Source organism: Plectropomus leopardus, chromosome 14, assembly GCF_008729295.1.
Source record: "Plectropomus leopardus isolate mb chromosome 14, YSFRI_Pleo_2.0, whole genome shotgun sequence".
Lineage (NCBI taxonomy): Eukaryota > Metazoa > Chordata > Actinopteri > Perciformes > Serranidae > Plectropomus > Plectropomus leopardus.
In genome coordinates, this window is record NC_056476.1 from 1,582,629 (window position 1) to 1,595,328 (window position 12,700).

Sequence of the window (12,700 nt, forward strand, 5' to 3'; positions counted from 1 at the left end):
CATTTAATTGAGCTCCCATTAAGTATAGATATTTCTTAATGTGTTTATTGGTTTTTAGTTCAATGCAAATAATATTTTTGTTAGAAACAAAAAAAACAAAAAGGATAAAAAACATGACAGGATTAAAGACAAACAAAAAGAAAAAGAAAAGCTAGGTTCAACTTGCTTCAAAATGAATAAATGCAATTTTCCCCACAATAATGACAATAACTGTCACCTGCAAATGACAGTCGGAGATTCAAAGTTCAGATTCATTGTCGTCCACATTTTTTGTTTTTGCAGTTTAGGAGAACTAGCCTGTGTGCAAGAGGCTGCAGTCTTTTAATTTTCCCATTTTAAAGGAGAACTGTTCATTTTGGAGGTTTTTGTTGTCTTCTAGGAAGCCGGATAATATGGCCAGATTCCATTAATTATTTTTTATTTTTTAAAAATCACAATATAAATACTGAAATATTGATCCTGTGTTCTTAACATTTTTATGTTTTTTTTTATACAAAATGACTTTTTAATGACATTTTTATGGTCTTTTTTGATACAATATACTTTTTCATGACATACTGTCCTGTGCCTTTTACTTTATCAGATTCATGATTTCTTTTATGAATTATTAGAATATGACTTTTCTTTGATATTTTCATGACTTTGTATAACATACTTAGTATAACTTTTTTATAGCTTACTATACTTTAATGTTTTTTTAATGTTACTATTCATTTCATTATATATTACACTATTTCTTTTATATAACTTGTACTACATGTTTTTTATGACTTATTTTGCTACTGAGTTTTTTAAAAAAAAAGTTTTTATTGCTGCTGAGTCGATGTGTTGAGTGTTTTCCTGATTATTGACTCTGAGCTGCGAATCAAGCGTCCCCGCAGGGATCGTGTTAAAGATGTCCACTCATGTTGTGCGTCCTCTCTGTCTCTGTCAGAGCGGGGACGGTTTACAGCATCAAGATGCTGCTGGAACACCAGTGTGCCTTCATCAACTACACCAGGAAGGAGGACTGCGACCGAGCCATCCAGTGCATCAACGTACGTTTACTCTGCAGTATTTTTACGTATTATTTGGTTCGGCATAGAGCTGATGAGTTGGACTTGAGCCTCTTACAGCTGTTGAAATAGCCAAAAAATATCTTTGTGATACGTTTTTAGAGGCCGTCCACTGTCAGCAGCTAAATGCTTATTACAGCCAACATTGACTTAAAGTTGAAGCTTTCTAAAAATGTTTATTTACAAAAGTAAAAATGGATCTAGTGGACTTAAAAAGCATCTGATTTTATTTTTTTAGGCTACTAAAAGTTTCATTTGCATTTGTAATATTTTGCAGTAATTTCTATATTTTAAAAAATCGATCCTTCACGTCCCTGTATCTGTAAAATAATGCCTCCCCTTTTTTTCCCCACCATCCATGTTATTTTTCCATCTCAAAAATCGGCTTTCACAGAGTCTGATCAGACGTTTCTCTGTAAATCTTTGTTTAATTTTCTTCTCTGAGCTGTGTGACTCTGCAGGGCAGCTCTGTTGGGCCAAACATGTTACATTTTTCTTTAACTTACCTTTTTATTCTGTCTTGATCCTGATTATTATTATTATTATTATTATTATTACTGCCTCTATTTTACTGTTGTATTTTCCTAAAATGTTTCTGCCTCTCATCTCTTATTTAATTCTACCTTAATTCTCGTCTGGCCGTCGTTCGACATCATTGTTTGGCTTTTATTGTCGTTGTCTCTGCGGTTCACAGCCTCTGCTTTGTAAATGCTGTTTTTAAAGGTGCTGTATAAATTAAGTTGTGATTATTATTATAATTATAAATCTATGTTTCCTTTTTAGGGGATGGTGGTGGAGGGCGCGCCGCTCTCGGTGCGATATCCCAATAGATTCCTGGCTGGACTCGGTTTACCCAGGGCGGCCGCCACTGAGCCTTTGCCACGCCTCAGGTAAGAGCGTGTTGTTATTCTCCTTTTAATTTCATGAAATCTCTGTTTCACTGTTTTCAAGTTTAGATTTGACTAATCTTCGTGTAGTGTAAATCTAGATTACTGTCGCTCTTATATTGTTTTACAGCTTTAAAACACAGCTGTCAGCAGCACATTACAAGCCCTCCATCGTTTACTTTCCACAATAAAACGTTTTTCTGAGAAGCAGCTCAACAAAAACAGCTCGCACACACACCGGTGTATTTTCAGACCTCACCTTGTAACTTATTTTCTCCGGGCCCCTCGGGTCCTCATGTGTTGTGTCTCTGTTACAGCCCTGATGCTGACTGAAGCTTTGTGTGTCCACAGACAGAGACACTGTTTGTCCGTCAATCGTGGATCTCAGTAGGAGAATCTTAACTAGGTCTTAATGCTGATTGGCTGTCTCAACACGGCGTCATGCCAAATTCTTATTCAAACGGAAAAATTTCAGATGTGAAGTTTGCATTTATCGAAAATGCCAATTTCTCATTTTTGCGTCCAGCACGTGAATTTGCATCTATTCGTTTCTTTGCATTGACTTTATGTGAAAACTCGCTGCACAAGACGTTCGCATCGCCTTCAGTGTGAACACGACCGTATGCTGCCGCACCAGTGACGGCCATGAGCAGAACGCAGCCACGTGGGAAATGCCTAGAAAACTACTTTTCTAATTATTAAAATTATATATTTAAAATTATTTTATGTTTGGGGTGTGCGAGTCATTTCTTGAACAGTTGTGTTCTTTAAAGAAACTGGGCCACTTTTCTCAGGTTTCAAAGGGTTAAACAGCTCGACTGGTTTGCGGAGGCAGGCGTTATGTTAAGATTTTTATTCATTTTATTTTTTTGGCGCTTTAAGAGAAGTCGGACGTATTGCTAGAACTGAACCTTTTGTCTCGTTGTTTCAGCCCGTACAAGAAGGAGTGCTTTTTCTGGAGGACGACGGGCTGCATGAGGGGAGACTGCACCTTCAGACACGTCCCCGAGCACAAGAACATTGACAAGGACAAATTCGTTGGCAGGGTGGGAAATTTCAACATGTAGGAAAAGAAAAACGCCGAGCATGCGTTGTTTCCTTTGACGGTTACACAGTGGTTGGTGCCAAACTGCTTTTAGTCACCTCTGTTTGGGCTGGTTTTGGTTCTTGTGAAGTTTTTGCTTCAAAAAAAAAAAAATTGGATTCTGTTGATGTTTGGAAATGTTTGCACCTTGATGGCCCGCCACTGTTGTACAAATACACAGGAAGCATCAAATTACTTTAAACTACTGCAGTCTAGTAATAATTCATGTGCATCAGACTTTCCTCAGTAAGCAGGTTTTGTCAGGGATTATCTGTGATGATCTGATCTGTTTGCAGATTGTGTTTGATTTTTATTTTGCAGCTTTGCTTTGTTTTAAAATGATTTAACAGATTTTTCTGTTGATTTTCAGTCACCACTAGGTGACACCGTTACCTTTATCCCTAAATTTTGGGGCTACAAACTCTGCTTTTATTTTAAAGGCTGTGACCGCTGAGTGATTTTGCTGTCGGCGCATTAAATGTGCCATGTTTGAAACTGTGCTGTGTGATCTGACTGCTGGGGCTCTGGGTTTGTTTGACGTGTGAGCTGCTTGAGTTCAGGATATTTTTGTCTGTTGGAGAATCTGTTTCATGATGTTTGGACACAAACTGTCAAACAGTAAGTGCCTGTTATTGTAGCACTGTGGCAGCAGATGATCCTGGATATGATCCGATCAGAGAAAATTAAAGCTTCATATCTGAGACTGTTCATGTTGTGCCGTTCTTTAATATATTAAAAGTATTTCCACCGCCGTACTTTTCCGTCAAAAAGCCTGAACTCCTAAACTAAACACCTGAAAGTGAGACTTTCGATCCCACAGCCATCAAGGCAGAAAATAATGCACTGTATTATTTCTGGGTGTCATTCTTGGCTTTTGCCATTGAAATTGTCATTTTTGCTATTTTCCCCCTGAACATCTTATTTCAACAAATTTGGAATATCAAGAAAATAAATGCTATTTCTACCAGGTGCACTGTAACAATCGATGCTGCTGCAAATCACTGACATATCCCAGGCTGTGATAATCCAAAAAAAGGGGGGGGAAATCTAATTAGCATGTAGTATATTAAAATGATTATTTTTTTGTTTTTACTTTCATCTAAAAACAGTGGCGTCATGACAATTTAAAGGATATTATCATCATACCTAAATTGGGATACAATATTAGGGTGTTTTTGAATGTTTTGCAATATTATTAATGTTGCAAAACATTAAAATTATTTCTTTTTTAATCTTAAATTATAGGGTCATCATGACCAGAACCTGGCATTAACGAGGTAAAATTCGGAAAATTAATGAATATTTACGATATTATCATGATACCTAAATTATGATACAATATTAGGTTGATTTAAAATGTTTTGCATTATGAATATTGCAATAACATATATTGCAATTTATTTATTTCTTTTTAAAAAATTATTAAAATGGTTCTTTCTTTAAATGTTACATTATGGTGGCATCATGACCAAAAACCTGGCATTGAAAGTTAAATGGATGAATATTTGATATTTATGACTGGGACTGAAAAACATATTCATTTATAATATTTTTTTATAGCCTGATTTTGAAAAGCACATTTTGTGTGCAGAGCGTTATGAGTGTGAGTATCTGACACTTCACAAAAAATAATAGTTTATAAAAAACAATGTTGCTGCTAATCATTGTCATATCCCAATATGTGATAATAATTTTTTTAAAATCTTAGCTTTTAGTATATTGAAAATATTTTTAAAAAATTTTGTCATCTAAAACCAGTAACAACAAACTCTAACTCTCCTGTCTTCCCATTACAGAGCAGCTAAACTGGTGTTTTGGGGTCAAGCAGCACTTTTATAGAGCTCAAACACGCCCCGCCTTCTTTACAGCACGTCCTCAATCCTATTGGTCTGCGCTTTGATTGACGGCGCCGTCGTCCAATAGAAACAGAGAACGGGTCTGCCCAGATGTGTGTGAAGAAGACGGTCAGAGGGAGCAGGAAAAGCTTCACAGAGGGAGACACGAGCCGCTCAGGCACCAAAACACGAAAGGTGAGACCAGATTACATCACATTAAGATCTATTAATCTTGATTAAGTGTGATATTTTATCAGTTGGCGTTTCATTGAGCGTTTTTGTCAAAAATAGAGTGCCAACTGTTAGTTTTAGCTAGCTAGTTTTAGCACATTAGTTAGCATGTGCCGTGTTTATCAATATAAAGTAAGCTAATGCTAATTTCAATGCTAATTCACGTTTGATAGTTTAATTTTACAGCATTTATGTAGTCCTTTTTTATTGTGTGCAGCCTTTTAAAGGCCTCTCAATGTTACAATTTGGTAGTTAAACCCCCGAAAAACCTTGAAAGGTATTTTTGCATGATTTATTTCAATGATTTATAGCAGGTATTTGTATCTAATGTCCTTGTTGTTTCTGTGCAACCTTTTTTAAAGTCCTCACATTCTTTTAAGTCAGTATTGTTACCCTCAAAAAGGTTTAAAAAGTGTTTTTTAATGATTTATTTCAATGATTTACCAGCAGATTTCTTTTTTAAATGCCCTGTTTGTGTTTCCCAATCTTTTTAACTCAGTTATTTTACCCAGAATAGGCTTGTAAAGTGTTTTTTTTTAAGATATATTTCAATTATTTTCAGGCAGATATCAGTCTTTATGGTACTTGTTTGTGCGCACACTTTTTTAAGTCTTACCAGTCTTTTAAGTCAGAAAAAAGCACGGACAGGTATTTTCACACCACATTTTTCACCTGTTTATAAGCAGTTGTTAGTCTCTATTGTCCTTGATGTCTGTGTGCAACCCTTTTTTAATCCCCTCAATCCTAAAAGTCAGTAGTTTTACCACCCAAAAAGGCTTGAAAAGTATTTTTGGATGATTTATTTTAGTTATTTACAGGCTGATTTTTGTCTCACGTTCTGCATGTTAGCATGCAGCTTTCCTAATGAAGGCAGGTATTAGTCTCTAGTTTCTTTGTTGTTTTCAGTTTCCCCTTCAAAGCCCTCACAATCTTAGAAATCAGTACTTTTACCTATAAATAGTAATAGAATAATAATAATATAGTAAAGAATAATTGTAGAGAATATAAACATAAGATAAAAACATGAACATATGAACACACAGCAGTGAAATGATCGTCTAGTTCCAGGGCAAGGTTTGAAAAGTACTTTTCATGATATATTTAAATGATTTACAGGCAGCTGTAAGTCTCTATTATCGTTATTGTTTGTGTGCATCCTCTTTTAAATTTTCCCCGACCTGCTTAGTCAGATGTTTAAAACGTCCTTGATGATTTCCTCATGCTACTGTGCCACATTCATATAATTAATCTGTTTTCACTTCTCTTTCTCGCCAACTTGTCAAACTTTTACAGACTAAAACTGAAGTAGTAGCTGTGAGATGTTTTTAAGATATTTTTTCTTGAAATGATGATTGTAAATTGCAACAAAGAAGAAATGGTTTCCTTTTCCCCCACAACTGCAGGATGTCTGATCGTATTTTCACTTTCGGTTTCCATTGGAAAAAAAAATCCTCTAACTGTCTCTGTGATCACTGCAGTTTCCTTAATGCAGTTTTTGGATACTTTCACATCTCACATGCAGTAAAATGGTAGAAATAAGGAATGTGGCCGAGGTGCTTCCCCAAATGAGGTGTTCACTAAAATATTATCATCATCACTAACATGATTTCATGTGACAATTAGAATTGATTGATTGATTTTACAGATGCCGTTTGCCAGCGACAAGCTGTACAATGGATACATGCGGCGCAACATGCCGACCTTTGTGAAAAAGCTGGACGCGCGAGAAATCATGTACCATCTACCTTGCTTGACTCCTCACGACAGGGTAAGTTTCATCAGATATCGGGGGCGAGGATTCGGGCTGAGGATACAGCAAACTGCATACAGATGCATGGAAGTCTCTGTTATGTCTTAGTATCCAAATTTTTCCACACTAGTGCGAATTCAGTACCAAAAATGTACCAAAGCTCTGCTTAAACATTTGCAAACTCTCAAATGTTAAATGTCTTAACACAAACACCTGCAACTGAACTTCTTAAAAATTATATATATGTGTGTGTGTGTGTGTGTGTGTGTGTGTGTGTGTGTGTCAGGAACTATATAATCTGAACACTCAAATTTGGCACTCAAAAATTTAAGTACAGGAATACCTTGAAAATCAGACATTTTTTAACTTGGTCTTTGAGAAAAATACTTGAAATGGGAGGATAAGAGAATGATGAGAACACACACACACACACACACACACACACACACAAACAAATGTGACCTTTTGAGAATTTAAATATATTATCAAACAGTAACACGTTAACAAGACTTCGTCTGAACTAACATTTGGTATTAGTCATGATCAGAAAGTGTTTACTTTGACACCCAGTGCTAATATGGATCTGAAGTTGTTTGGATATTCATCGCACGCGGTTGCTTTGATGTCGTACTTGACTTTTTTATAAAAACTGTAGTCTAGCATTTATAGTTAATGTTTTTCTCCAAACTTAACGATGCATTTTCACAACAAATAGAACATTTTTGCACAGTTAACAATAAGAAACTGTACCTTTGATAAATTAATGTGTTTTTTTTTTCCCCTCCAAAATCAAACTTTAGGAAAACATCGAGGCAAAAAGAGAGACTCGTGGGAACAGTGACAGCGTGGTGGCTCTCCTGGACTGTCTGAAGAGGAGAGAAAACTGGCCGGAGCAGTTCATCGAAGCACTCGACGCGTGTGAGCAGCCGACTCTGGCAGCCGAGATCAGAGCGGAGTACGACGCTCTGAGAGGCGTCCCAAAGTCAGCAAGCCAAGTACCTGGTACTGTGTATTGTTGTGTAAAATTTAATGTAGTTTTCCATTTAGACTGGAAAAATATGCTGTGTGATGTGAAAGTTGGTGGCATCCAAAACAGAGATTTAGATGGCACTGTGTTATTTTTACACAAAATGCATCGGAGATTATTCTGCTGAGGGTTCATAGAAGGGGCTTGAGGTGCTTGAAGTACTTGAATTTTCCACTCAGAAATCTAAGTACAGGAATACCTTAAAATCACATTTTTTAACTTTGTCTTTTGAAAAATACATGAATATAAATGTGAGGAGAAGAGAGTGATAAATTATTTTATGAAATGTATTAGAGAAAGGGTTTAAACTAGGAAGCAAAGAGTGGTAGTGGCTGTAGTTATTTGCTGTATGAGCATCAATCTTTGATAAGCACCAGTTAATATTCAGCACCAGGACGTTTCACGAGCCTGCAAAACACTCAAACTGCTGTTGTTTTGAGCAGTAATTAAACAGAAATTAAACTCTGGTTGCATCTTTGCTCCATTTATGAAGCTGCGCAATTTCTTTGCAACAGATGTTTATGTAGAAAACAATTTCATCCTTGAAAATAAAAGTGAGTGCTTGAACAAGTACTTGAAAGTCCTTAAATTTGACTCGCACCTGTTTGTACGAACCCTTATTTAAATGACAGTGTAATTTGCTTTGCCCCAGATTCCAGCCCCAGCTCCCCTCCAACCACTGTCGTCAGGGCTCACGTCCATCCAGCACCATCTGCCGGTCTGTGTCCGTCCCAGCGAGCGGAGCCAGCGGTCCGGCTGCTGCTGCTCCTCCAGCCGGAGCGTCGGCTCCGTCAGAGCCAGCTGCTCCGGCCTCGCCCCCTCTGGAAACCCCTGTGAGTCCGCAAGACCCCCAGAGCTCAGCAGCTCGACTTCCCAAGGCCACCTCCCCTCCTGAGCCCGTCCCCGAGCCTCCGCGGCCCGCTCAGGTTGAAGTGACACCTCCTCCATCAACACCTCCTCCTTCTCCTGCCTCTACTACCCCACCTCCTCAGAGGGAGGTGAACTCTCACCAGGAGCCGGAGGAAAACTCTGAATCAGACGTCCAGGACGTCTGTGGAGACGATGCTGTGATCCCTGATCAGACGAGCGCAGCAAACCAGGTATCGATCGCTCCTCCACCATCGTGTCCTGCCGGGCCGCGTGAGACAGACGCTCCGTCCCCAGATCGTCCCCACACAACAACGACCTCCACAGAGGTCAGACCACCACAGAGTCCCTCTCCTGCTCACATCAACTCAGATGTGACCGATGGATCCTCTTTCCTCACCCTGACCCCAAAGAGGCCTCCAGTCCAGGACACCAGCCCTCCTGTGGGACGTCGAACCTGCTGCTGTCCTGCAGCCTGAGGAGACGTCTGAACCTCCTGCTGCACAGGTGAGTCCCAAAATATCATCATTTTAACACTAAACATCCTGCATCCTGTTGATCTTAATAATAATAATAAATTTGTTTCAGTCCCAAAACCTTCATCAGGCAAATTTAAATGAATGAATTAAATATGTTATTTCTTCAAAAAAGTTTTGGCCAAGAAATGGACATGGCCCAAAATTAGTAAGAAATTAGAGGAAAAACTGCAAGAAAATTACTTGAAAATAAGCAAAATAGGAAAAAGTAAATAAACACAGGAAAATTACTCAAAATGTGCTGAATTTTGAAAAAAATATAATGTGTGTTTTCTCTAACATAATTTGAAATGTATAATTTTCTTGACATTTTGACAAATTTTCTTTTTCCGATAATTTGTTTTACATTTAAATGATTGTTTACAGTTCCCTGGTGTGTTTCTTTCCTGTGTGGCATCGAGGCAACATTTGCATTTTAACAATTTTTTATCATTATTTATCAAGTAAAGTTCAAAATTATACATCACATCAATTATTGCGTATCCATTTTTTAGGAACATTTGTATGTAGAGAGCTGACAGAGCTAAACCATGTGAGAAAGGCCCCAAAAAAGAGACTCAGCACGGACTCCAGAAAGTCATTTCAGTATTGCAAGATAACTGAGGACATATTTTGTGGGTGTAAACGGCCCAAAACGGGTATGTTACCTGGAGGAACACCATTGAGGGTTAAAACTCGATTTGACATGTGATATCAATTTCTCCTGCAGGTCGTTGGAAAAAGCCGGCGGACACAAACTAAAGCTCCGGCCTCCCCGCAGCCTGCTGCCGCTGCTGAGAACGACGTCTCTGTCTCCGAGGATTTCTCGGTGTATCTGAGCAAACCTGGCCGACTCGTCAGCATGCACCCGCAGAATTACAGCAGCCCGACCATCCCTGCACCCAACTCGCCGGAGCAGTTCTACTCGGGTAACAGCGAGCGTCTGGAAATGAGTGACGCTGCAGCGGACGATGACACCTCTGCCCACCTTCCTGCGTGCTCTGCCGTCACCTCCACCACCGTGAGAACAGCGTCTGCACTGCCATGCCAGGAGCAGGGCATCGCTTTTAACCACAACGAACCGGAGGAAAACTACTACGAGTCTCCAGCTCAGAGTTTGGGAATGCAGACAGTGCAGGAGAACTCTGTGCATGTATCCGGGGAGCCGTCTATCATGAATCTAGACGGCCAAATCGCAACACCACAAGTTCAAATCGTCACCGGCGAAGCAGCCAAACAGATCACTTCTGCACCGCCGCTATCCAACAACGCTGCTGATTGTGTTGTGAGTGTGAACGCCGCCTCCAGCGAGAACCACCTCCCCTCTGAGCCTGCGCCCGCTGAGCCGAAGGATTCACAGGAGAAGATGGCCTCTCGCACCCTGCCGGCTAATACAAAGTACATTCTGATGGCTGCAGGAGTGGGCGCCTGTGCACTGCTGATGGCGTGGAGGTTTAGAAATAAGGGGATTTAATACCTTTTAAAGGAAGATTGATTTTAAGGTTTCGGTGCCTAACTGTATTCATTGGACTGGGATGGCGTGAGGCAGCTGTTAAGTTATTACCTTCAGTAATAACAGCTGACTTGCTAGACCTTTGATCATGTCATTAATCACAAGTATGGGTGTCTGGATATACCAGTATTGAAGATAACCGTGATTTTAAAAAAGAAATATTGATATCATGTCAATTAATTATCAATCCCGCTAGGATTTTGCAATGTTGCAATTGCAGAAAAATCACGCTATCCCTGCAATTTCTTCCAATCGCCGCAACTTTACAGCAGCTTCAACTCATCTTATTGTGAGCACACGTGAATCTCATCCTCGTCAACCCCGATGTTTCTGAATCTTCTTGACTGGCTTGAAACCTATGTGACAAATAACCAGCTATGTTTTTAATATTTGCTTTATTTTAGGCCAGTATAGACGCTGGAAAGGTATCATATCATGATATCCATCCCATGAATTGTAACTTAGATGCAAATCAAAGTCTCAGTGATCTCTTTACAATCACTGTAACCTTAGAAAAACTTTGACTCATCTCATTACGAGCACACACGGCCTCGTCGACATTGACTTTGCTGTGTCTAAATCCTTTTGCCGGCTCAGATCAGCATGACAAAGAAACCTTTGGACCAGCTGGGATTTTACTGAAATATTTGCTGTATTTTATTGGCTCTGAAAATGCATAATATCATGTTATGCATGAAAAAAGCTGCCGTGAAAAAAAGGCATTTCAGGCCACAACAATCACACTTTGTCTCGCTGCCCCAAAGCCATGCGGTTGCCTTCTCGCTCTCCGTTAAGTGTAATTTCTCTTTTTGTATACTTTTGTAAAGTTAAGGTAAATGAACTTACACTTACTCTGTCACCCTGAGAGTCCTGCTAAACTCGGCTCAGACTCTCAAAGTTATTATTGGGAAGAAAAAGGGAACGAATAGTCGAATGTTCATATTGAACAGCCAAATCTGATTCACCTGACATAATTTTGAGTTGGGCACAGCCTTAATTTTGAGTGTAATTCACTAACCAAAAAACGAGACAAAATGCACTTAAGGATTTATTTTACTGAAAGTATTATGACATCCTTTTTTTGTTTTGTTTTTGTCAAATTTTTCAGAGATATTGCGATAAAATCGTAATCGTAAACTGTTGGCCATGATAATCGTCTAGTGAAACTATGACATTGTGCTTTACCACTGTGCCTTGTTGTTAAGTTGCACTATGTTTTATAATTTTATTGTTGAATGATGTTGACCACAGTGAGCAAAAACCAAATCTGCCCTTCATAATCTGGTTTGGGAACTTAATGGAGCTGCGTTCAAATCTGAGGTTAATTATGCACTTGCTGCAAATCTGTGGTTTGTGAGGAAGCACTTTGCCTTTTATTAATGAAGGAAACAATCAGAAAGTATTTAAACATGTGCAATAAAAATTTGACACACTTGATAGGTCCTTGGAGCTCAAAATTTGGTAACCACCAGTTTAAACCATTGATGTTTGCTCTCTGCCCATCATCTGGTGTAAATTTTTGAGACATTTTATTTTTCCACAGATTTCTCTCAACATGTTTGACTGTGTCACATACTTAAAATGAGATTATTTTAACAGCATTGTCAATTCAGTGTTAGAAATGTAAAAAAAAAAAACCCATCCCAGCTTTGCACACTTTAGGCGGATATTTGAGCTGCAAAGATGTATTGTCATTTTCCTTACTTTGTTTGCACTGTCCCTCTCTGTGAATTTGATAATTACATCAATAAACCTGAATTTTCTTTAAAAAAAGAAAAGAAATATTTTTCATACCATCTTTTCACATTTTGATTAATTCACTTTTTCGTCTACCTCTTATTCATCTGTTTTCATCATCTTATCTTTGTTTTATTCCTACTGATGTGATGTCGTCTTGTTATATTACTTCCTATATTTATCGTCTTTTATTGCATTT

At 38.6% G+C, this 12,700-nt stretch overlaps 1 protein-coding gene across 1 annotated transcript; it reads left to right on the forward strand.

Annotated features, from left to right (window-relative positions):
- Positions 1 to 4,908: 4,908 nt before the first annotated feature.
- Positions 4,909 to 12,537, forward strand: LOC121953287 (mitochondrial antiviral-signaling protein-like). The gene is given in 7 exon segments (XM_042500288.1): positions 4,909 to 5,056; positions 6,738 to 6,860; positions 7,643 to 7,844; positions 8,522 to 8,587; positions 8,590 to 9,182; positions 9,184 to 9,243; positions 9,982 to 12,537. Coding segments are annotated over 7 exon segments (1,872 nt in total). The 5' UTR covers positions 4,909 to 4,972; the 3' UTR covers positions 10,726 to 12,537.
- Positions 12,538 to 12,700: the final 163 nt, after the last annotated feature.